At 44.8% G+C, this 26,924-nt stretch overlaps 1 protein-coding gene across 4 annotated transcripts in view; it reads left to right on the forward strand.

The window, feature by feature from the left end:
- Positions 1 to 26,924, forward strand: part of CASKIN1 (CASK interacting protein 1) — a 384,147-nt gene that overhangs the window by 216,444 nt on the left and 140,779 nt on the right. For all 4 annotated transcript variants that reach the window (XM_089686801.1, XM_089686798.1, XM_089686800.1 and 1 more), the window contains exon 2: positions 6,570 to 6,621. In XM_089686801.1, coding sequence (XP_089542927.1) covers positions 6,570 to 6,621 — 52 coding nt within the window. The remainder of the gene's footprint in view (positions 1 to 6,569; positions 6,622 to 26,924) is intronic.

The raw sequence follows: 26,924 nt of genomic DNA on the forward strand, positions 1-26,924 counted from the left end.
AGAGTCACTGAATTTAAAGGACAATATTTTTTATTTATTTATTTGCAGTATATATATATTTATTATACATTTTATTTATATATATTTAACATTTTTTGTTTTTTTCACAAATTATGGTGCAATATTGGTTTATTTATTTTTATTATCACGTACATACCATCATATCATGTATTTTTTAGGAGAATTATATTCACATTTAGGTATTCTCTACACAAGTGTTTATTATATTTAGCTTTTTTGAATCACTGTATACAAATGTTTTTTTATATTTTTTTATATTTTTGTGTATCAGATTATTCGATTACACATTGTCAATTTTTGGGTGTATTAAGGAATAAGGAATATAGAAGAGATACCTATTATTAGGAGCGCAACACAATATGAAAAATTAACTTTATGGACACAGTGGTAGTTGTGTGTTGAGTGTTTGCGATCCAATTATACTTGGGACATATTGTGTCCATTTTTGGCGTTCTTGGGGGGCTGTTATTTGGTGGATACAACTTGGCTCGCAAGTCATACAGATATCTACTTATAGTGATGTCAAACTCTCAGTAGATTGGAACCTTAAGCACTAGTCACATATTGTCAAATTAAGTATCATAGTTTGTAAAATATTGAATCAGTATCTTCCAGCCACGAAGGTCAACGCAATTCACCAATTTATAACTTCTTCAGGACCCGGCCTATTGAGAGGGCATCAACAATCATGGCCAAACCACATGATAACCAAAGATTAGTCTTAGAGGTGGACACAGGGCATTAGGAGCACACCAAACCCAACAAGGAGGACACACAGCGAATGATATCATAACAGGGAAACTGGGATGATAGAGATAGAAAGACCGATTCACAGATGATAAAAACCTAGACTATCACAGAAGTGAATAAAGGATGGGATAAACCAAATGTTGTACAAATGCCACACTCATGTAGTCTCGAATGTGCCGTTCGCCATGCTGTCTTGTATGTAACAAAAGTTAATGAAAATCAGGGTGGATTTAATTTAAATCAAACTGATTTAAATCATGATTTACATCACTAGTCAGTAAGGCTTGATTTAAATCCTAGTTTTCTACATAGACTAATTCTTGCTGGTATAACTTTAATAGGCAAGTAGATGAAGATTTTTAGAATAACAACTTTTCATATTAGTTTTTTTATCCCCAGTTTAATAGGTTAATCATTCATATTTGGACAACTTTTCTGTTGTACTTAGGAAGGAGAAAAATAATCATTCCCTTAATAATAACAATTTAAATAGATTTATTCAACTGAAACAATAACATTACAGCATCTGTGATTTGCTTAAACATCCATGTTTGGTAACTAATTTAGCTAAACAAAATATATATATTTTAAGAAACTTAGACTGTCAGCCCCTTCCTCCTCACACTTAGTTTCACTTTCTTCTTGTGCAGATCTATTCCACTCCAAACAATCAGAAAAATATTGTTTCTATTCTATTCACTGAACTTCTTGAAATTTAGCAGTGAAGGGGTTGATTCTGTATTCATAGGTTTGTAGAAGTTAGGATGAAGGTCTTTTTCTTAACTCTGTTCATGTTATAACATTTTTGCTGTGAAGAAGAGGCATGTGATCTCCGCTGAGTCAAGTTCAGTTTTGAGACCTGCAAAAGTAAACCAACATCTGTGATAATATCTTGTAGGCAGAGAAACTGCCCAATAATCTTACAACAACCTCTGGAAGAGCATGACATTGTGAATGGATTCATGGAATTTATTTACCAAAAAAATTAAACATATACAGCCTTATTCTACATACCGTATTTTTCGCTCCATAAGACGCACCTGACCATAAGACGCACCTAGGTTTTAGAGGTGAAAAACAAGAAGAAAAAAAATATTCTGAACCAATGGACTGCAGACACAGTACAGGGGATGACCAGAGACTACGGACACAGTACAGGAGATGACCAGAGACTGCGGACAAAGTACAGGGGATGACCAAGAGACTGCGGACATAGTACAGGGGATGACCAGAGACTGCGGACATAGTGCAGGGGATGACCAGAGACTGCGGACATAGTACAGGAGATGACCAGAGACTGCGGACATAGTACAGGGGATGACCAGAGACTGCGGACACAGTGCAGGAGATGACCAGAGACTGCGGACATAGTACAGGGGATGACCAAGAGACTGCGGACACAGTACAGGAGATGACCAGAGACTGCGGACATAGTACAGGGGATGACCAGAGACTGCGGACACAGTACAGGAGATGACCAGAGACTGCGGACACAGTACAGGAGATGACCAGAGACTGCGGACATAGTGCAGGAGATGACCAGAGACTGCGGACATAGTGCGGGAGATGACCAGAGACTGCGGACATAGTGCGGGAGATGACCAGAGACTGCGGACATAGTGCGGGAGATGACCAGAGACTGCGGACACAGTGCGGGAGATCACCAGAGACTGCGGACACAGTGCGGGAGATGACCAGAGACTGCGGACACAGTGCAGGGGATGACCAGAGACAGCGGACAGTACAGGGAATGACCAGAGACTGCAGACAGTGCAGGGAATGACCAGAGACTGCAGACAGTGCAGGGAATGACCAGAGACGGCAGACAGTGCAGGGAATGACTAGAGACTGCAGACAGTGCAGGGAATGACTAGAGACTGCAGACAGTGCAGGGAATGACTAGAGACTGCAGACAGTGCAGGGAATGACCAGAGACTGCAGACAGTGCAGGGAATGACCAGAGACTGCAGACAGTGCAGGGAATGACCAGAGACTGCTGACCTTTGGGGAGGGAGGGGGAGCGGGTACCTGAATTTGACAGGTACCCGCTCCCACTTCCGCGGAGTTGCCTTCCCTCTTCTTCCCGGGCCGGCTTCTGTGACAGCCGGGTGCCCACTGCGCATGTGCGAGAAGCGCTGCGCTTTGTGAATGGCCCGGCGCCTTCTGGGACCTTTCATGTGTCCCAGAAGACACCAGATCATTCACAAAGCGCAGCACATACGCAGTGGGCACCCGGCTGTCACAGAAGCCAGCGCGGGAAGACTGTGCAGCGCTGGAGCGAGGAACAGGTAAGGCCCTGCAGAAGAGAACAGCTGAGCGGCCGGCCCGGTATTCTGACATGGTGGCCGCAAAAATACCGGACCGGCCGCTTTATATTCGCTCCATAAGACGCACTGACATTTCCCCCCCCTTTTTGGGGGAAAAAAGTGCGTCTTATGGAGCGAAAAATACGGTAATTAAAAAACGAATCTTTATTTCATGATGGAATAACCTTTTGGATGGTAATATATTTTCCTCAAAAAGCATTTTATTTAAAAAAAATCCGATTTAAATAAAAAAAATCCGATTGTTTTGATTTTTTTTTTTTAAAATCATTGATTTTTATTCACCCTGATGAAAATAAAGAGTCACCCAATTATACCAGGCTTGTGTAAAAAGAATACAGAAATAATTACTTATTTTTATGAGCACCTCATCATACTAGGCCTGTCTAATCACAGGTGTTAAGTAGAAAGAATAAAGAAGTAATGACTTATTTTACATGGGCACCTCTGGGCCCCGAGCTGTTCAATATGTAGTCTTTCAGGTCTGCCTTGCTGAGTACTAACTTAAAAACAGGAGCTGTCCTTCCGTCCTGTGCTGCCGTGTGTGGAATGCTTCTCCCTTTTTGGGTTTGATGATGTCAGCAGCCAGAACTTTAGCAGTAGTATTGGGTGGATATGAATAAACCCAGTGGTACTCAGAAATACATGCAAGTAGGACATTGAAACCACTGTTGAGTGGATGTAAATCAGCTGCAATGTTGGATCATGGCAGGACTCCTGAGGACTTCTCGATGATCCCTGGTCACATAGTTACATAGTTGGTAAGGCTGAATAAAGACACCAGTCCATCCAGTTCCACCTGTGTGGTTTTTATGTGTGTGTTTATGTCTCTACCATTTCCCATATCCCTGTATATTGCGTTGGCTAAGATGCCCATCTATGAGTATTTTAAAACTATCGACACTACCAAATGTGGAAGGGAGCTCCATATTCTTACCGCTCTGACAGCAAAGCACCCCCTATGCAGTTTAAGTTCAAACTTCTTCTTCTCCAATTTCATTGAATGGCTGCATGTCTTCTTAAGCTCCCTGAAACAAAATCGTTTTTTCCTTATGCTAGAATCACCATTGAGGTATTTGTATATTTGATTCTATTAGGTTTCCCCTCCCCCTCATCAAGGATTAAATGCTGGTTTGAATAGAACATTGTACTCATGTGGGTTGATATTAGATTCATTCAACTCAGAAATAAACTGGCTCTTTAAATCCAAAAGCATGCTTCAGCAGATGGTTGCGTAGTGTATGCTTCAACAGCTGTCAGTAAGACATCCCCCTTACCTTGAATATGTTAGATGCCTCTGGGTGCCACCGGGATTTTCTTCCTGATTTGGTTGACGAATGTTACTAGGATGCATACAGTATAAGGAAAGGTTTGCTAATTTTACTCCTTTGAATAGGGGATTATTTCAATTGCGAAGAAATTTTCCAACATGCTTCTTGATTAACAGTCACTTTTGAAAAATGTAAAGCAGTCGCATCACTTGCTTTTATGGGGACTTGTATGACCACCGTTTAAAGGAGCCTGTCAAAATTGAGGGCGGCCATTGCTGATTTTCTTTTGGTGGCTGTCAACCTTAAGGTGGGAATACACGATTAAAAAATCAACCGATCGGTCATCCGATGACCGAGAGGCGTTTGTTCGTTGGTCGAAATCGTGGCCCACATTAACCAATCTAATAAAACCATTCGTCGGGCAATTCATAGTGTTGGCGTCTTCCGTACAAGTGGAAGTGATGCGGTGTGCGGGGGACCTTGTAGCCACGCCCTTCCGGCCAGAAGGAGCGATATACACAACAATGACCAGCAATGAGTATAATATCGTTTATTACATGACCTATATACATAAATAGTGATACATAAAATATAATCTGCAGAATTCTGGGTTCGTGATCTCATTAGGCCAATCTACTTTTAACATTTGGATTTTTCATTCGTGTTTACGAAGATTCCTTGGACATAAACCCCACCCCTCCTTCTGAAACCCTTAAAGGGCCGGGAGGTGTCGGCACCAAGGGGTTAAAGAGACCCTATCATTCCCAACTTGTTTTAGAAGGTGTAGTTTCCTGGACTGTCACATATACATTGGCTTCACTGCTTATTGAATCGGTAACCTAGGGCAAGTTTATAGGCTGGGAAAATGGACCCACCAAAGAGTGAAGACAAAAGATGAACATGAGGCTGCCAGACTCATTCACCTTTTCAACCGCTCCGTTTCCGCCACCCCCCTCTGCCAATCCCTCCACTGGCTTCCGATTGCGCAACGGATCAAATTCAAAATCCTAACATTGGCGTACAAAGCCGTCCACCATACTGCCCCGAACTACATCACTGACCTAATATCCAAGTACCGCCCAGCACGCACACTCCGCTCCTCTCAAGACCTCCTTCTCTCTAGTTCCCTGGTCTCCTCCTCCCATGCCCGCCTCCAGGGTGTCACCCATCCTCTGGAACTCCCTGCCCCAACCCATCAGATTATCACCTACTCTCCTCTCCTTTAGGCGCACCCTGAAAACCCATCTCTTCAGGGAAGCCTACCCTACCCCCTGCTAACTTGACCGACCTCCTCCACTCTTCCTACCACTCCATCCCCCACAGCTATCTCCTCCTGTGCCACCATCCCCTCCCTCCTAGATTGTAAGCTCGAAAGAGCAGGGCCCTCGATCCCCTCATGTTTTGCATTGTATTGGTATTGTTCTGTCACATGTTCTGTCCCCCTTTGTAATGTACAGCGCTGAGCGAACTATTGGCGCTTTATAAATACTGTATAATAATAATATTGAGGGCCAGAGAGCTACCTAGAAGACATCAATGATATGCCTTAAAGCAAACTCCAAATACAATGCAAGCTAGCGCACAACTTGCCGCGTGATGCATTGCGGTGCCTTTAATTTTGAATAGCATCACGATGCATGTACATATGTGAACCATCAGTGCGTTTCGGTGCTCTACATTAAAAACAACGTGCAGGTATTTTAATACATGCACAAACTCTGCTAGTTGGGTGTTGGCAACTCATCCATTTTTTTTCCTTCTCAGTATATGTTAATACACATAATAGCGTGCACTATTGGTTGTTTGTTAATGCATTTCAGCAGTGTGAATCTACAAAAAAACATCTGTTATAACTAGTACTCATTAATAGGGAGAACTGCTTTTTAGTGTCAGCCATTGGTCACAGGTGGTATTGTGGCAGTCTATGTGTGCTGCTAAATTACTGAATATAGAGCATTCTTTTTGGCCTGTAGGAGGCTTACACATATTCGCTTTTCTATTTAGCTGTGTGTTTATGTGTGTTGTATTATTATTTGCTACGTCTTAGCAACTTTGAAGATCTAAGTAAATATACTGGTATAATAGAGGGCCATTATCTTGTGGTTGCTGTGCAAGTGTTCTGGATCAGAGGCAGTGCGATGAATCCCTGATTGAGCCATACAGCTGTTCTCAATCGTATCTTTTCTCTTTTTCATTGTCACAGAGCTCCTGGGTTCTGCAAAGAGAGTGAATGTAAATTTTCAAGACGCGGATGGGTAAGTAAATGACTTCATTTCCCTTTACATTATCACATTTCTGTACAGACTGTGTCTCTGGTTTTAGAAATGAGTACAAAGTTTCCAAGCAGGCTGGTGATAAACCTTAAAGCAGGCCTGCCATAAATCTGGGCCATTCAAACTAACCATGTGAAGAAATCAGACTTTCCATCATGACCCCTTCCAGGAGGTGCAGCGCCCTCCTACCTCTTTCCTAAAGAGAGTGGACAGGCCTCTTGCACTCTAAAGTGATTTCAGTGTTGTATTCATGACAGAGGCCTCACAAATAGGCGTTACAAGGAACAGTCTGCTTGCTAATGCTATTCAGTGATAAAGAAAATCAGCAACGTCTGCTCATGATGAATGGTGTTGAACGTTTATTAGAAGAGTTATCAAGTAAAGGAAAGATTAAAACTGAATTCCAGGAATTCAGCTGCTTTCTAAAAAGTGAAGGCACACTATGAGTTAAGTCCAAGGAGGCGCATGGCGTCTCCTGAACTTCTCTCTATTATTTACATTTGACTGTTTTATTGCTCTGCAGCAGAGATACTCCAGGATCTGAGAAGAGAGAAGCACACAGAGCAGCTATGCATGCCCCTCTCCTCTGCTGCCCATTCACAGAAGCCTTTGTACTTTGTGAAGTTCTTCACATAATACCAAGACTTCTCTGACTGTGAAGTAGGAGGGGAGGGGTGGACATAGCAGCTGCAGAGACGCTGCTGTTGAAGATGCAAAGATCAGAAGGATTAGCACTGGGCTCCCAGAAATACCGCAATAGCCTGTGAGTGCAATAAATTGTCAGATATAAATAATACAGATAAGTCCAGGAGATGTCATGCATCAACTTGGACTTAACTCATAGTGTGCCTTTACTTTTTACAAAGGAGCTGAATTCCTGGATTTCAGCCTTAAATAAAATAAAGATTAGGAAAGAAAATAACACGACTACAGAGGCTTGACATATTTTATTGTGCCAAAACCTAGTGTCTTCACATGAACGCAAACTTTTTCAGACAGTTGCCACGTAGCACCTCCCTAAGACATTTTTCATGTTGACTCATTACAAATTTGCAGAAGCCGCATGCATAACATTTAAAAGAGACATTAATTTCTGTTATTTTGAAACACCTTATCAGTTTAAGCACAATCGATATGCCACATAGTACATTATAGGAGACTAACTGTCTGTCCAAGACTGCACAACGAGTCCTTACAAGGACATCCTAACAACACATTCCATGGACTGTTCTAATAACATCTCAAAGTACAAGACATTCTAGCATGCAAACCTTTTATATAAAGAGCTTAACATTCACATATGAGCACTTAATATTGTCATATTACCATTAGTAAAACATAATAATTTTTCTACTACCCTTTAATGACACCTGTAACTTAACATCATACAGATACTACTGGATGGACTAGAATACTGGTTAATTATAGTCAGGGCTGCTGATAAGGCAGTATAGCCGGCCCTCCTGTACCAGTCCCAGACCCCAGCAGTTCAAAAGGGAGGCTGGGGCCGGCTGTACTGCTTTATTGCTGACATTTTTGACTGTTGTGGATATCCCTTCTAGCGCTGCCAGCTTCTCCTCCTCTTTTTCCCTCTGACTGTGCCTCAGGGGAATCGGTTCTATTATCTGTGTCCCCTCCCACCTACTATTGGGCTCCCCATGCACCCCCCTCCCCTTCCGCAGCACTGATGGCTTCCCTTCTGCTGACAGTTGCTGCGGGGATGATGTTTCAGGATGAAGAGCGGGGGAAGAGGTCAGTAAATATGCTATATTTACCGGCTCTTCCTTTCCTGAATGAACACCGTAAGCGTTCGTTACCAATCGCTCGTGTGTCCATTCATCGCTGAAGCACATATGAGCTGTGTTTAATATGCTTCAGTTTGTGAATGAACAGGAAGCTCCAGAGTGCTTCCTATTCATTCATCTCCAGTGCAACTGAGGCTGCAGAGAAAGGGACTGATAAACCTATGTCCTCAGACACCAGCAAGGTGGAGGTGGAGTTCTGGTACGGGCTGTTATTGTTACTGTAATAATACCAGCCCATACCAAAACCCCACCTCCACCTTGCTGGCGTCTGAATCGATATGGAGCTCTATGGCCGTTACTAATCCAGCCACAGGCCCATCCATCTGATCCCTCAAGAGTCACACTCATCAGTCCATAAAACGTTTGAAAAATCTGTCTTCAGATCTGTCTTGTTCAGTGGTGGTTGGGTTTCAGCCTACCTTACCTTGGCCATGTCTCTGAGCACTGAACACTTTGTACCTCTGGGCACTCCAGGTAGGTTGCAGTTCTGGAAAATGACAGCACTGGAGGATAATGGGTTCCTGGTAGCTTCACCTTTGACTCTTCTCAAATCTTTGGCACTTAATTTGCGTTTTTTTCTCAACACGTTTCTTGTGAACCTATTGACTATTTGCAACAAAACATTTGATGGTTCTGTGATCACGCTTCAATATCTCAGCCATTTCAAGAGTGCTGCATCCCATCCCTGTATCCCTCTGAAAGACTTTTTACAATTTTTGACTTTTCAGAGTCAGTTAAATCTTTTTTTGTGGCCCATTTTTCCTGAGGAAAATAAGCTTCCTAATAATTATGCACACCTTGATAACAGGTGTTGATCTCCTTAGGCCACACCCTCCCTCATTACACAAATACACATCACCTGATAGGCTTAAATCCAATAAGCATTCAAGTTTGTACAGCGTGGAGTTGGACAATATGCATAAAAAGGATGATTTGGTCAAAAAACTCACTTGCTTAATAATTGGTCACACAGTGTAATGATGCTGGCTGCTGGGAGATATGTTGCTGCTGCCAGTGGTCTATTGTTGCTGGGGTGGACCTACTGTTGCTGGAGGTGGTCGATTGTTGCTGGAGGTGGTCGATTGTTGCTGGCTGCAGGAGATCTATTTTACTGCTATTCTTGTTATCATTAACAAATTCCATATATGCAAATTACTTAGCACCATAAATGATACTAGGCTCTGTATTCTCTAAAAGGGGCAGTACTGGGGGGTGAATAGGGGAGTGGAACAAGGGATGGTGCTCAGAGGTGAGTAGGGTATGGAGACAAGGGTGACTCTGAAGTGGGGAGTTCCTGCACCTGTTCTCTGAGAAAAAAAAGCCATGTGCAGCACCCATAGTATATAATGGTTTTCCAGTCTGAGCATTATTGGTTGCATGGGGTCACGCTCATCATTTTGCTGTTTTTAGCAAAAAAGCAGACCCAGGTAAACGGCTATGCACATGATATTGTGCAGACAAGAGTCTGTAAGAAAGCATGGCCAAGCAAAGGAAAATGTGATACCAACTGTTCAAACACATGAGGGTTTTCAAAGATTCCTTGACAGCGAACAAAAACAAGGGTTGAATAGAATGTAAAAAACATACGAGGTCTGTCCGGGAAGTATCCAGCCATGTAATATGAAAAAGAGACATTTATTGAAGAAGATACGAGAAACATTGTACATAGGACAAGAAAGTAGGCACCTTGAGACCTCACACAGGTCTCCCAGCGTCCCTTCCACTGTCCAAAACACTCAAAAAGCCTTAGTTGGAATCACCATCAGTATCATGTTGCACTGTCAGTCGCCAATCTTTGTTAATTGCGGCCTGTACACGTTCAGCATTCTTGGGTATTCTGATTGTTGCAGACCTTCCAGAACATGGATCACTTTCAACAAATTCTCAACCATCTTTGAAGCATTTGTGCCATACTTTTATCTGTGCTGCACTCATTGCATCGTCCTGGAAAGCCGTCTGAATCATCCGCATAGTTTCAAGCGTAATGCAAAATTTGCTGCAGATTCATTGCTCAGTCATTTTGAATGCAACGGCCACACAGTACACATGCTCACTTAGCAGCATCTAGTGCCCCCCACTGACTAGTACAGTGAAGTCGTCATTGTTCATGAATGCGCATTCCAGTCCACTCTCATTGGCTGCTAGGTTACATTGATGTCGCACAAACTGCTCTCGTTATATTCTGGACAGACCTCGTACTTTGCTTGAGTTGTAAAGATGTCAAAGCAATGATAATATAAACTATGAAAGCTTCAATGAAAACTGCATTTCAGAACAGTCAGTAGGTTATAGACAGCAGAATTTATATGCAGATATTAGATTGTGTAAAAGTCACACTGGGCCCCTTTCACCTCCTGCCTGCTAAGCTATTTTTATTGGTGCTTCTAGTCGCATTGACCAATAGAAAGAAGTGGAGGTTTTAGCGGGAACACTGGGAAATGCAGTTCCTGAACCTCCAACACTGAATGTATGTAATGGTAAGGGGTGCTGAGTTGTGCTGTATGATCTATTGTTGCTGGCTGCTGGGGAATCTATTGTCACTGAAGAGGATCTATTTTTGTGTGATGGTCTATTGTTGCAGGGGAGGTCTACTGTTGCTGGTGGGTGGGGGATCTATTGTTGATAGGGGTAAATTGTTGCTGGAAGGGATCTACTGTTGAGGGAGGTGTCTATTGATGTTGATTGCGGAGAGATCTGTTGTAGATGCTTGGGGTCTATTGTTGCTGGATTGATATTTTGTTTTTGGGGGTCCATTGTTGCTGGCTGCTGGGGAATCTATTATCACTGAAGGGGATCTATTTTTGTGTGATGGTCTGTTGTTGCAGGGGAGGTCTATTGTTGCTGGTGGGGGATTGATAGGGTTTAAATTGTTGCTGGAAGGGATCTACTGTTGAGGGAGGTGTCTATTGATGTTGGCTGTTGAGAGATCTGTTGTAGATGCTGGAGGTCTATTGTTGCTGGGGTGGTATTTTGTTTTTGGGGTCCATTGTTTCTGGAGGAATCTATTGTTGCTGGGGAGGGGGGGGGGGGTCTGTTGCTGCTGGCGGCTTGGCATCTATTTTTCTGTGTTCTTGTTATTAACAAATTCAATACAAATTACTTAGTACCATAAAATAATACTTGGCTCTGTATTCTCTAAAAGGAGAGGTACGTAGAGGTGGGTAGGGGATGGGACCAAGTGACGGGGCTCAGAGGTGGGTGGGGGGAGGAGACAAGAAGTGACTCAGAAGAGGGGAGTTCCCCTGGCTATTTTTGAGAAAAAAAAAGCCCTGCATCCAATTAACATTAGAATTCCCCTTTAGTGTTTTGTAATTGACTCTTTAATAGATTCTCTAAAGAAGTAAGTCAGCTATTTTAAATTCTCAAAAGTAAAGCTGGCTATACACTACTAGATTTTTTACAGAAATTCGTACGAAAATTTGTACAAAGATTCTCAGTAGATTCGATGACTTGACGAATGTTGTTCAAAAGTAGTTCTAAATTTCATTTGATTTGGAACAAATGGATTTTACCAAACAAAACCCTTATACACTGTTTGAAATGTGTTTGTTCTAGAGAAACTTTCCATCCTGCTTCTTTGAATTCTCTCATCACTGCAGTCAAAAACAAATGTCAGTTTGACCCCACTGACCATTTAGAAGATTAAACAAATGTTCTTAAAATGAAAAATTTCAATTGAAATTCTATTGGTGTATAGCCAGCTTGAAATTCCTGCCTAAGCGCGGACTTTCCATGTTACCTGCTGTTATTTTTCATTAGTCAGAAGATCCTTTTCTATGTGGTCCTCTGATCCTGGGTCCCTCCTATTTGAATGAGTTAAACATCTAAGGCAGTGGTTCTCAACCTGTGGGTCGCGACCCCTTTGGGGGTTGAACGACCCTTTCACAGGGGTCGCCTAAGACCATCGGAAAACACATATTTCCGATGCGTAAAGAGCAGCTACTGTGTAGAAAGCAGCTACTGTGTAGAAAGCAGCTACTCTGTTAAAAGCAGCAGTATTGGAGGTAAAACGACACTTCATGAATTATAATTACTGGGTAAATAATTTTTTGGTTGGGGTCACCACAACATGAGGAACTGTATTAAAGGGTTGCGGCATTAGGAAGGTTGAAAATCACTGATCTAAGGTTTGCCTGTGCACTGAGGCTACGACACTCCCGCCCATGGTCTCACTGTCCAAGGAGAGCACCTCAGTAACATGTAAGGGCAATTTCATTGGATATCAGGGTGACAAATGGGTGCAGCTTAGCTCCGGTAATTATAATGAGCAGAACTCTTGCTTATATTCCTCCAAGCCACGCCTGCCTGTTATACTCCTGTCCAATGAAATCTCCCTTGCTGATTAAAAAAAGGTAAAAATCCAGCTAAAAATACCAAGATTCAAATGAATAGCTCAAAAGATTAAAATAACAAAACCATCTTTACTGCAATACTCAGCTTAATTTCAGAGATTTTCCCACAGTGCTTTTCCTTTGCCACTAGACATCCTTTGTCTGGCCAGCATTATTCAATCCACTTCCTCTGACCCCATGTCATCCTGGACCCAACCCCCACCCCCAGCCCATGACTGGACAGTAAAAGGAGAAGCAGCATAGTGATGAGCTAATTTCTGTCACTCTGCTCTCTCCTCCCATCAGCATGTCAATTTTTTATTTATTTCAGGTACTTATATAGCACCGCCAATTTACACAGCACTTTACATATATATTATACATCAGTCCCTAACCCTCAAGGGGTGTACAATCTAAGGTCCCTAACTCACATTCATATACTAGGGCCAATTTAGACAGGAGCCAATTAACCTACCAGCATGTCTTTGGAGTGTGGGAGGAAACCAGAGTACCTGGAGGAAACCCACGCAGGCACAGGGAGAACATGCAAACTCCAGGCATGTGGTGCCATGGTTGGGATTCGAACCAACGACCCTAGTACTGCCAGGCCTCCTGGATCCATACCCCGCTTCCTGGAAGACTTCTCCTCCTGGCTACCCTTCTTCCTCTCCTCTGAGCTACCCACCATCATTCTTGGGGATTTCAACATCCCTGTCAACCTTGACAACCCAGACACAGCCCGTCTCCTCCACTTAACCTCCTCCTTTGCACTTGCACAGTGCATACAATCCACCACCCACTCCGACGGGAATATCCTTGATCTTGTCTTCTCCAACCGCTGCGCTCCCCACAACCTCACTAACACCCCCTTCCCTCTCTCTGACCACAACCTGATAACCTTCTCTATCTCCTTGTCCTCCAACGCCTACCCCTCCAAATGCCACACTACTACCAGCCGTAACCTCCGCAACCTTAACCCTGCCCCCCTCCACTCTGCAGCTGATCAACTCCACGACCGCATCCTCCCCCTGTCCTGCCCCGACTTGGCTATGACTGCCTACAACAACGCGCTGTCAGCAGCCCTTGACTCACTAGCGCCTTTAACCACACGCAACATCAGACTCCGACCGCTCCAGCCCTGGCAGACTGATCACACCAAAACCCTCAAACGACGCAGTCGTGCCCTGGAGCGACTATGGCGCAAAACAAAATCCCAACAAGCTTTCACCTGCTACAAATCTGCCTTCCGCACCTACACCTCCTCCCTCCACGCAGCCAAACAAGCCTACTTCCTGACCCTCATCAAGGCCCTCTCCTCCAATCCTCGCCAACTCTTCTCCACCTTCAACTCTCTACTCTCTCCACCCCCACCTCCACCCAGCACCTCACTCACCGCCCTTGAGATTGCCAATCACTTCAAAAACAAGATTGACACAATTCGCAAGGACATTGCCGCAACTCACACGCCCTCTCAACCCGTCCCCTCTCACACAGCTACCCCCTCATCCCCCCTCCCCCTCGACATTACCCGCAGGGACTTCGTCACTGCTCAAACTCCCTCCAACCCCGTTCCCCCTCACTCAGCTACCCCCTCATCACCCCTCTACCACGGCCCCACCACTGCTCTGACCTCCACTCCCACCCCACCCTACATTCCTCATACTGAAGCTCCCCCAACACTCCACACCTTTGACCTTACTACCATCGAGGAAGTCTCCAAGATCCTCTCTGATGCCCGCCTCACCACCTGCCCCCTCGACCCTATCCCCTCACAATTCCTACGACCTCCCTCCCCCTCCATCCTACGCTCCCTCACCCACATCTTTAATCTCTCCCTCTCCTCCGGCACTTTCCCCTCCCCACTGAAGCATGCACACATCACCCCCATACTTAAAAAGCCCTCCCTGGACCCCAATGACCCGAACAACCTCAGACCCATCTCCCTGCTCCCACTTACATCTAAACTCCTCGAGCGTCTCGTCTACACCCGCCTATGCTCTCACCTCAACGACAACAACCTCCTCGATCCCCTACAGTCTGGCTTCCGCCCCCTACACTCCACCGAAACCGCCTTACTCAAACTCTCCAACGACCTTCTAACCGCCAAAGCTAATGGCCACTATTCAGTGCTCCTACTCCTTGACCTCTCTGCGGCCTTCGACACAGTTGACCACCCCCTCCTCCTCAAAATACTACACTCCCTCGGCCTCAGAGATTCTGCTCTCTCCTGGCTCTCATCCTACCTGTCACAACGCTCTTTCAGCGTTACCTATAATGCTACCACCTCCCCCTCACTCCCCCTCTCTGTTGGGGTCCCTCAAGGCTCTGTCCCTGGGCCCCTTCTCTTCTCCATCTACACCTCCTCCCTTGGCCAACTCATACACTCTCACGGCTTCAACTACCACCTCTATGCCGACGACACACAAATCTATCTCTCTACCCCCCACCTCACCCCCTCGGTCTCTGCCCAAATCACACACCTACTGAGCGACATATCAGATTGGATGTCGCTCCACTTCCTTAAACTGAACCTCTCCAAAACCGAGCTCCTTGTCTTCCCCCCAGCCCGAACCCCACCCCCCATTGACTTCTACATCACATCCAACAACGCCAATATCAAACCCGCTCTGCAGGCCAGAGTACTTGGTGTAATTCTGGACTCCAACCTATCCTTCCAGCCCCAAGTCCAATCTTTAACAAACTCGTGCAGACTCCACCTCCGCAACATCGCCAAAATCCGCACGTTCCTAACCCCAGAAACCACTAAACAGCTCATCCACTCCCTCATCATATCACGACTCGACTACTGCAACTCCCTCCTCACTGGCCTGCCTCGCCGCTGGCTATCCCCGCTTCAGTCGATCCTGAATACGGCTGCCAGACTCATTCACCTTTCCAACCGCTCCATTTCCGCCACCCCCCTCTGCCAATCCCTCCACTGGCTTCCGATTGCGCAACGGATCAAATTTAAAATCCTAACACTGACGTACAAAGCCGTCCACCATACTGCCCCGAACTACATCACTGACCTAATATCCAAGTACCGCCCAGCACGCACACTCCGCTCCTCACAAGACCTCCTTCTCTCTAGTTCCCTGGTCTCCTCCTCCCATGCCCGCCTCCAGGACTTCTCCAGGGTGTCACCCATCCTCTGGAACTCCCTGCCCCAACCCATCAGATTATCACCTACTCTCCTCTCCTTTAGGCGCACCCTGAAAACCCACCTCTTCAGGGAAGTCAGTGAACTATTGGCGCTTTATAAATACTGTATAATAATAATAATAATAATTTAGCCACTGTGCCAACACATGAATTGATTAGCTCCTTGTACTGCTTCTTTCTCTCACATGCCAGCACTGTTTACAGAGACTGTAAGAGGCTGATACCAGGTCAGATTCAGTTAATTACACTGCTTGCACTGCAAAAAAGTACTTAAAACCTAAGTTCATATTTTGGAGTTTGTTACACTTTACACCCATATTTAGGGTGTAACGTGTAACATGCTCCAGCAATCCCCCCATGACAGCAGGTGAGAGATCCTCAACCCGCATCCACTGTCACTTTTCAAAAACGGTGTGGCTGTGCGGGACGCCACCTAAACAGCCACATCATTCATTAACAGGAATCTATGAATCGGAGAGCTACAAGTCCCATCTGTCACAGTGGCAGATGGCTTTTAGTTTTCAATGATCTGCAAGGGTGGCAGTGAGCCTGTACGTAGTTCATTTACAAGCCCTGCAGCTTTCAAACTGACAGCCCATACAGAGGGATGAAAGCTATAGGGCTTGCCTGCAGTAGCCTGACATTGCACCCCTGGTCCACTGATTACGGGTGCAATGCTGTACAGACTCCTTGGGGGGAAAATAGCAAATGTACATTTTTTTTTTGCAAAAATATCTGCATTTATTATTTTTTCCAAAAAGGTAAATGTATCCTTTAATGATGTAAAGTGGAATTAAACCTGTACAAAGAAAAACATAAGTTGGGCCCCAGGAGCTTTTAGCCATAATGTGGTAGTATGCACAGCACACTATAGTAGATTTACCTGGCTAATAATCCTTTCCAGCGCTGTGATGCCATCGCTCCCGTTGGTCACGAGCTCTGCCATTTTCTCCCGGTCCTGCTTCCCGTATCAACTCTTCAGGCTATGATGACGCCCAGGAGTCACATCATCACGCTTGTGTCATAAATGTGTGTGCACTAAACCCTGACAGGCAAGGAAAATGGTTTATGATAGACTAAGTGTCTCTATCATCAGAAAAACTTCCCCGTCGGCAGTTTTTATATATTTTTTTTTTTTACATTTAATTCTGCTTTAATTATTACAGAGCGGCACTAATTTGTGCCTTTTATATCTGTCTAGAGTTCAGCTTCAAGGGCTCGTTAACACCAGCGTTGCCCTTTGAAGAGCGATCCACAGTGGATGCGTTATGTCACTTCCTCACTGCCTGTGTTAACTCTTAATAGCCCATACGGCAATGCATGCAGTTGCAGGGGTGTTTGCGGTGCAGCTCCATTTATGCGTTCAGTGGGTGGTACTGCAGACGCCACCGATCGGATCATGTTTGCCGTGCCATGATACAAAACATCACTGCTCTGGAATTTGTATACTCCTGTACAGCTGTCTTTGCAGCTCGGGGGTGCAGTAAAAAGGAGGCTTAGCCTCCTCTTTTTACTGCCCTCCCCATTTGCAAGTGTAAACTAAGCCTAAAGGTTTCAAAGCCTGACAGGTTCTCCTTTAGTTTTCAAATCACAGTAATGCCTGCCATAGTTCTAGAAGCACAGCGTCTAATAATTTACTGTTGTCAAGTACTAGCCTGCCCTCCAGTTCCAACCCCCGTGGTATTATAGCGACAAGCACTGCTGATATTAACATCTGCAGCCAGGAGATTTGCAGTCACAGGATGCTGATTATTTTTTAACAAGTTCAAGATCTCCCTGCATCTTCAGGGCAAATCCTATTATGTAGATGCGTGAGATTTGAAGTCATCGGGGAGAGTCGGTGCAGATAGTTGCAAGTTACCCCTGTGAAACGTGTTGTCACACCAGTAACAGCGCACTTCACAAACAAGACACTGATAAAGCCCTGAATGGAGCAGAAGTCCCAGTGCCAACACAGTGTCCCAATACACTGCATGTACAGCACGTTAGTTTAAATAATCACAGATCTTATCTATATTTTAAAGTTGGCGATCGTTTCTGGAAGACTAAAAAAAAAATTATTTCAGGTAATATAAGAATTGACTCTTGTAATATAAACAAGAGCTGCTTGCAGTTCTTCAGTGGGTATAGAAAAGAATCGGCCTCCTTTCAAATAATCACATTTTGTTGCTTTGCAGTCTGAAATGAAGACAGACACAGTGTTTGTTTTATCCAGCTGTATTTACTCAGTGCAATTTATAACATCCAAATGAAACACCATGTCAGAAAAAAATAAAAAAAATTTCAAAAACAATCACTGAGTTGGAAAAGGGATTACCCCCTCGTGTCAATATTTTGTTGAACCACCTTTTGCTTTAATTACAGTCTTTAGTCTTTTGGGATATGTCTCTACTAATTTATAACATCCAAGTGAAAGCTATAACCAACATGTAAAAAAATAAAAAAAACAATTCAAAAACAGAATCACCCCCTTCCTAAAATTGACTTGTAAACGCAATCAGATGTAGCTAATCACCTTTTCAATGGCACACAAAGCCATTTCACTTTCAACTGTGATCATTTTGATTAGCTCAGCATGAAAAGAGCTTTCCTGGAAAATTTCAGTCCCTGATAGTGCAACTGAAGCAAACAATCAACTGTGGGTAGCAAGGCACTGTCAAAAGATCCTCGAGATAAAATTGTGGACAGGCACAAGTCAGGAGATGGAGCCAAAAATATTTTCAAAGGCTTTAGCAATGACTAGAGGAACAGTGAAGTCTATTATTAAGAAGTGGAAGTTATTTGCTACAACACAGACCCTCCCTGGATCAGGACATCGCTCCAAACTGGATGGGAGAGGCAGGAGGAAACTGGTCAGAGAGGCTACCAAGAGGCCTACAGCAACTCTGAAGCAATTGCAGGAATTGATGACAAAGAGTGGTCATTGTGTGCATGTGACAACAATATCACAAATTGTCCACAAATGTGGCTTTTACAGGAAGGATGCAAGAAAAATCCACTCCTCAAGAATGGCCACATGCAGTCATGACTGAGATTCTGAGGCCACATGGAAAAAGGTGTTATGGTCAGATGAGACTAAAATTGAATGATTTGGCCTCAACACTAAACAATATGTCTGGTGGAAATCCAATCCAGCTCCCCACCCACATACCACCATTCCTACAGTACACCATGGAGGTGGTAATATCCTGGTATGGGAGGAGGGTTCTCTGCAGCGGGGACTGGAGCGCTTGTCAGGATACAAGGAAAAATGGATCAAATTCATGAAAATAATATGTGGCTCTCTGCCAGAAAGTTGTCATTGTGAAGAAGGTTTACCTTCCAACATGACAATGACCCAAAGCACTCAGCAAAAATGACCACACAGTGGTCGAAGGAGAAGAAGGTAAATGTCAATGCGTGGCCTAGTTAGAGCCCAGACTTCAACCCCATTGAGTGGGCAAACATTACGAAGTCTAGTTAGTAGAGACATATCCCAAAAGACTAAAGACTGTAATTAAAGCAAAAGGTGGTTCAACAAAATAATAACACAAAGGGGTGATCCCTTTTCCAACTCAGTGATTCTGTTTTTGAATTTTTTAATCTTTTTCTGACATGTTGGTATTATATCTTTCATTTGGATGTTATAAATACAGCTGGATAAAACAAAAACTGTGTCTGTCTTCATTTCAGGCTGCAAAGCAACAAAATATGATTATTTTAAAGGGGGGTGATTCTTTTCTTTTCTATACCCCCTAAATATTCCTCAATAGCCACAAAGGATATAAATCCACTTTGTGTGTATCAAATGCCTTTGCAAATCCAGATACTACCTCGAAGCGCAGTGGTGACATTATCACTGTGCTGTTCATGACCTGTGCAGAGAGCAGAGAAGAGGGAGGGACCCAGCAGGCTCCACTTATTGTAGGCTACCTGCAGAAAACTACAGGAGGAGGCGGAAACAAGACCGGTCACCCTGCACAAGGAGAGACATCAGCCGTGACCGGTCTTTATTACAGAAACCTCCTACACAGGGGTCAAGTTTCTCACTGAATTACTGCACAGATCTGCAATAAATACACAAAGCACACCAAGAGTACACATGCCACTTGTATTTAGACAGCCTTTGCTGATTTCAGCTTTAAAGAGGAGGTACTATAAGGCACCTCAGTGTACTTTGCCACCTTGCCATCAACATAGCTCTACCAGGGCCCTGAAAATTGTAAGCAGATAGATACTTCCTAGCATTTAGACATACCCTGTCTCTGGCCCACCTGACAGTGCCCAAGCCAGGTGATTGGTTGTCTAAGTACTGGGCACTGCCTGTTATTTAGAGGGGGAGTGTCACATGAGCAATTGCTTTGTAGAGGGCAGCAGAGCGACGGTCTCTAGGCATTCACCACTTAACTTGATATATTTGTACCGAAACTGCAAGCCGAGACTTTGCCTCCTGGGTTTTGGTATGGTATGGCCCCATACTTGGCATGCTGAGTTAAATTTAACACGGCCACAGCATATTTATAGTCCCCTCCGGCTGCATGCAGGGGCGGACTGACCATTTGGGAACTCGGGCACTGCTCGAGGGCCCGGGGTCAGTAGGGGGCCCCATGAGATGCCCCTGGTACCTTTCATAGGCTTTCTTGAGTGTGGTTTGAGTGTGGGCAAGGACACAGGGGCCCCATGATCCCCTATTGCCCGGGGGGCCCCATGAGTTGTCAGTCCGCCCCTGGCTGCATGTTATATTTTAAGTGGGCAGTCGGGGGGCGGTTGTAAAGAGGCCAAATACCTCTCTTGTGTAGACATTCGAAAGCCTTGCAAATGCTGCTTGGGCAGCACCAACTTGGATGTGATTTCAGCCGCACCAGCAGATTCAACTCAACTGGTGCTTTTCTTCCCTCCTGCTCAGCTGGCTGGAAAGAAGTGTAGTTATATGTCACTTCCTCCCAGCGCTGCCGGGGAGGAAGGAAGCATGAGGACAGTGGGACCGCTTTGGAAGTGCACCATGCTCACCACCTTAATGGGACCGGCTGGCCTCAATAATACAATTATTAAGGCCGGCTGTAGTTGTGGTCCCGGCTGTCTTAACATTGATATTAGCACGGCCAGTAGTTTTTATTAAGCTACGTTGTCGGGGCACCAGACGTGCCCCCCAGGGCCTAGAGTGGCCCAGTCTGCCCCTGGTCACGACCCATTACTTGAGAAACATGGGTTTAAGGGGTGAAAGCAGGGAAAAATATTGGGCCAAAAGTGATTCAGTTGAACAAACTGAATTTATGTGCTGTGCTTCATTAGGATGTTTTTATTTATTTAATTTTTTTTGATTGTTGGATTTCTTTCTCTTGTTGAACAGTTAAGATTCTAAGTTGGTTGGATGCTGGCTCTGAGTGTGAAACCTCTCATATATCTGATTGATGCCGTGGGTTACTGAATGAAATTAGACTGTGTTATTAAAGGAAATCTATCAGTTTTACTTTTTTAAAATGACAACTCCAGCCAAGAAGCTAAATGCACATTTGAAACTCGTATATACAAACCGTTCTATCTGGATTGAGATTTATTAAATAATGCAGATATTCTGGTGATCCATCTACCTGGGCTGTAGAGCTTAACCACTGAAGTCCTAGTCAATGTTTGCACTTGGTTTCTATGGCTGTGGGTGGGTCAAGTGGGATTTAGGAACTGGAACCGCGAGTCAACAATGACAGATAAATCCAGCACAAGGCTACGTCTTGGTCTACAGTAGGGGTGTCAAACTGGCAGCCCTCCAGCTGTTGCGAAGCTACAAGTCCCATCATGCCTCTGCCTTTGGGAGTCATGCTTATAACTGTCAATCTTGCAATGCCTCATGGGACATGTAGTTTGGCAACAGCTGGACGGTTTGACACCCGTGGTCTACAGAATCTGCCACCTTGCTCTTCGGCTTCTACATTGTGGCTCATAGCAAATCCCACTGCAAGCCATCTGGACAGCAAAGCAACAGGTTTATTTAAAGAGCTCCTTGCACTAAAAAGCAAGTCCGCTTATTTAATCAGGGCTTCAACCCCCCATGCAAAAACACTGCAGTAAAGTGTGGGCAAAAATAACTGCAAACAAAGTTGGCAAATATCTTACCTCTGGTTTATGGTCTGGTGCAGGGGCGGACTGACCATTTGGAAACTCTGGCACTGCCCGAGGGCCCGGGGTCAGTAGGGGGCCCCATGAGATGCCCCTGGTACCTTTTTCATAGGCTTTTTTGAGTTTGGGCAAGAGCACAGGGGCCCCATGATCCCCTATTGCCCGGGGGCCCCATGAGTTGTCAGTCCGCCCCTGGTCTGGTGCCTATGCCTAGGTGAAGGTGACATCTCTTGATCCTTCTGGGGAGATGCTGAGAATAATTAGGATCCTAAATTTTGCAAGAAGATACCCTTGTACAGTGTAGGAGGGTCTTTTTCTGTGATTTTGGTTATTTAGTGTTCCCAGGGTCTCGCTGGAAGGATCATGAGGTCACTCTTTGCTGTACAGAAGCTAGGTGTAAGGTGATTATAGTATCTAATTTTTTTCTTTTACACTTTATTGCGCCATTTTGGAATGGTATAGGGTTACTATATGTAAACCCTGATTTGTTTTTTATATTTTTATCATGTGTAAATGAACTAAATGAAGTTTCAAAGGTGCCAAGAATATATGCTTGAATATGTGGTAATATCATACAATTGCTTTCCCATCCCATTACACTGTACATAACTTAGACATATAGCTGGCTTTAAAGTATAACTAGAGGCAAAACCTTTTTTTTAGTTTTGGATAAAGTGGAGAGGGATTAGAACACCTGTCATATTTGTATTGCTGTGCACCCTTTAGAGAGATTCAACCTCTCTGTTTGTCCTGTTTACCATTATCATTGAAAGTGAAAGTAAAAGAAAATCCCAAATTTTTGGTTGTCCCCAAAAAAGTAATAATAATTTGCAGTTATCTCCTCAACTATGGGACAGGAAGTGAAGGAAAATCTCTGTAATGGGACACAGATGGACAGGGGTTATAACCGTCCCTCAGTCTATCCAAAATGAAAAAAAACGTTTTGCCTATAGTTCTACTAGTAAGTAACACCAAAAACTCATCAATCCCAGCTCTTGAGTAACTCACAGTATAATGTTCCCACTGTAGTCCTACAGAGAAGTACACATACAAAGTATAGGGCCAGTCTGGTTTGGAAGCTCATAAAACTACAGTTATCTTTGTGCATCATGTGAAGATATCAGAACACCTAGAGGAAACTCCACACTAAAATTCTGGAAGCCTAAAGTTGAACTCCAGACAAACATGCGTTTTCCCCACCGCTCCTGTGTGAACCCAGGCTTGTCATCACACAGGAGTGGTGCAGGAAACCTCTCTGCACCGATCCCCACGGTCACACTGGAGTTTTTGAATCCCCGCAGCTTTTTCTCCTCTCCTTGCAGGGATGACAGTACTTCTGATTGGTCAGCACCATCACGGTGCTGACCAATCAAAAGCTGTCTAGGCCATACTGTCATCCCTGCAAGGAGAGGAGAGAAAGCCGCAGGGATTTCAAATCCCTGTGACCTGTGAAGTGGCTTTCTCTCCTCTTCTTGCAGGGATGACAGTATGGGCTAGACAGCTTCTGATTGGTCAGCAACGTGAAGGTGCTGACCAATCAGACGTACTGTGAGCCCTGCAAGGAGAGGAGAGAAAGCTGCAGGGATTTCAAATCCCTGTGACCTGTGAAGTGGCTTTCTCTCCTCTCCTTGCAGGGATGACAGTACTTCTGATTGGTCAGCACCATCACGGTGCTGACCAATCAAAAGCTGTCTAGCCCATACTGTCATCCCTGCAAGGAGAGGAGAGAAAGCCACAGGGATTACAAATCCCTGTGACCTGTGAAGTGGCTTTCTCTCCTCTTCTTGCAGGGATGACAGTATGGGCTAGACGGCTTCTGATTGGTCAGCAATGTGATGGTGCTGACCAATCAGAAGTACTGTCATCCCAGCAAGGAGAGGAGAGAAAGCTGCGTGGATTTCAAATCCCTGTGACCTGTGACCTGTGAAGTGGCTTTCTCTCCTCTCCTTGCAGGGATGACAGTATGGGCTAGACAGCTTCTGATTGGTCAGCAACATGATGGTGCTGACCAATCAGAAGTACTGTCATCCCTGCAAGGAGAGGAGAGAAAGCTGCGGGGATTGCAAATCCCCAAACCTGTGAAACGGCTTTTAGTTGTATGGGATCGGTGCAGGGAGGTTTCCCGCAGCTCTAATGTGTGAACGCAGGTGCAGTGGGGAAACCACATGCGATTTGGACAGGAATTGCACCACATTCCTGTTCAAATCACATGCCATTCTTTGCAGTGTGATTTGCGCTCATTCAGTTTGTATGGACACAAATCGCACCGCAAAGTAGCGGTTCTCAATATCGGCGAGCACTTCTGCGAAAGTATCAGTACTTGTACTTGCCAATACAAAATGGGTATTTTGCATCCCTAATATAATGTCAATTTTTTTTTTATTGTTTTCCATCCAGTCCTGAGATTTACACAGTGCTACTTTAAATACAACCCTCTCTGACAGGGCAGGAGACCTGATTTTTCTCTGCTGCTGTACAGTAACGCCTGTTCATGTCTTGTCCCTCCTCCAGTCTGTGACTGGACAGTGAATGAAGGAAGCAGCAGACTGATGAGTTGATTTCTTTCCTCCAATCAGCATGCCTCTTGCATTGCAGCACAACTGATTGGTTCTTTGTGTGGTAGCGCTAGAGGACAAACATCATCCAATGGTTCCTAGTGGGGTAGCACTACATATACATTTTTGAAATGCAAAATCTTCAGTGTAAATCCTCATTTGTGATAGGAGAATTGTGCAGCACATGTGGACTTGGACAGTAGGACATACATTTTAGATCACATACAATTCGGTGAACTCTGATCATGAACGTACGATTATAAAGCATTCCTTGCTTGGTGGTCACATGATCTGGTCTATTTTTTGCTCTTTTATGTTCAGGTAGGTGGTTCAAAGATCCTTTTAGCTAGAACGCAGTACAATGTTCTTGCTTATCTCTTCAAACCCGCCCAGAATCGGCAATGGACCACCACTTCTCCAGGTTTCCTGTGCTTGGGCTAAGAATAGCCAGTGTTGAGATTAAATAGGACATCATTTTTTTTTTTTTAAATCCACTCAAATTATCAACACTTACACAAACAAATGGATAAAAAAACCGTCTCCAAAAACAGAGGTGTTAATGAGGTTGGGGAGAATGGAGCGAGCTGAATGGAATTAATTAGTTCCTGAAAGGTTCATGTGGAAATGAGATTCTTCAGCTTTGGAAACCCTTGAGGCTTTGGAGAAAGTTAAGCCCTGGGGTTGCAGGAGTGTGCATATCATTAAGTATGCATGAAAGTAAATAAGTACGTCAACGCCACTACTTCTTATCAAGCGTAAAATGCCACCGCTTTTTCTGTCAATAGCCATATGCGCGTTGTGGAATCCATTTGATGTGGGACAGCATTCCCATTTACAGTATAAGTGCATTGTCAACATGAATTATGCATCAGTACAGGTCCCTCCACCTGATGTCAAAATGCCAATGGGTTACCATCACTGAAGAGAAGTCCAATTGCAAACATGGCCTGCAGCCTCACCAAACTCTGCGTACCAGGTTTTTTTCTCAAACAATAGGTGCAGGAGCTCCCCCCTTTTGAGTCACCACTTGTCTCTGCCCCTTACCGGCCTCTGAGCATCCTCACTTGGCTCCACACCCTACCCACCTATCCACTCTCCTTTTAGAGAATACAGAGCCAAGTATCATTTTGTGGTGCTAAATAATTGGTATAGAATTTGTTAGTGATAACAAGAAAAGCAGAAAAATAGATCACCTGCAGCCAACAGCAATAGACCCCCCCCCCAGCAACAATAGACCCCTCCAGCAACAATGAACCCCCAAAACAAAATACCAACCTAGCAACAATAGACCCCCGGCATCTACAACAGATCTCTCAGCAGCCAGCACCAATAGACACCTCCCTCAACAGTAGATCCCTTCCAGCAACAATTTACCCCCTGTCAACAATAGATCCCCCACCAGCAACAATAGACCATCACACAAAAATAGATCTCCTTTAGTGACAATAGATTCCCCAGCAGCCAGCAACAATAGATCATCCAGCACACCTTAGCACCCCTTGCCATTACATACATTCAGTACTGGAGGAGCCAGAACTGCATTCCCCAGCATTCCCGCTAAAACCTCCACTTCTTCCAATTGGTCAATGAGGACAATGAACCTCCAAAACAAAATACCAACCCAGCAACAATAGACCCCCAGCAGCTTTTACAGATCTCCCAGAAGCCAGCATCAATAGACTCTCCAGCAGACAGCAACAATAGACAACAGCCCTGTCAGGGACCCCAGTGGTTGCCATGATCGCGTGCGGGTCTGCGCATGCGCGGTGTGCCCGGCCACACTAGCGTGCGAGCATTGGGACCAGGGCAACAGCGATTGCAGCGGCGCTCGCGCATGCGCACTCGCGGGCGCGAGCCTGGCACCAATCAGGGCGCAAGGCGCCCTATTTAAAACAGGATTAGACTGCAGTGAATTGCCGTATGGTCTTACCTGTTTCCTGAAGTTCCTGATTAGTAGATTGCTTTGTTGCCGACCCTGCCTGACCCTGATTTGCTGTCTATCTCCTGCTCTGATCCCTGGCTTGTCTGACCATTCTCCTGCTTAACCCCATAAGTTCTGATCTCCTGTTAACAAACCCGGCTTGTGACCTGTTTATCCCTCTGCCTGCTGATTTTGTACTACACCGCCACCACTGTTACCAACCCGGCCTGCCCAACGCTGCTCTTGTTACCTCCTCACATCAGACTCTCACCTGCTATACACCTCCAACGGTGCTTCTACCACAGCTGGGTGAACCCAGGGGCCGCGACCTGGTTTCGGCCTGCTCCAAGTCCATCCCCACCATCAGGGGCCCTGGTGAACAAGTAGGTTGGAGCTTAGATTCCGCACCTTGGGGGAG

This window comes from Staurois parvus, unplaced genomic scaffold, assembly GCF_062004578.1.
Source record: "Staurois parvus isolate SC_StPar_1 unplaced genomic scaffold, SC_StPar_1.0 ptg000412l, whole genome shotgun sequence".
NCBI lineage: Eukaryota > Metazoa > Chordata > Amphibia > Anura > Ranidae > Staurois > Staurois parvus.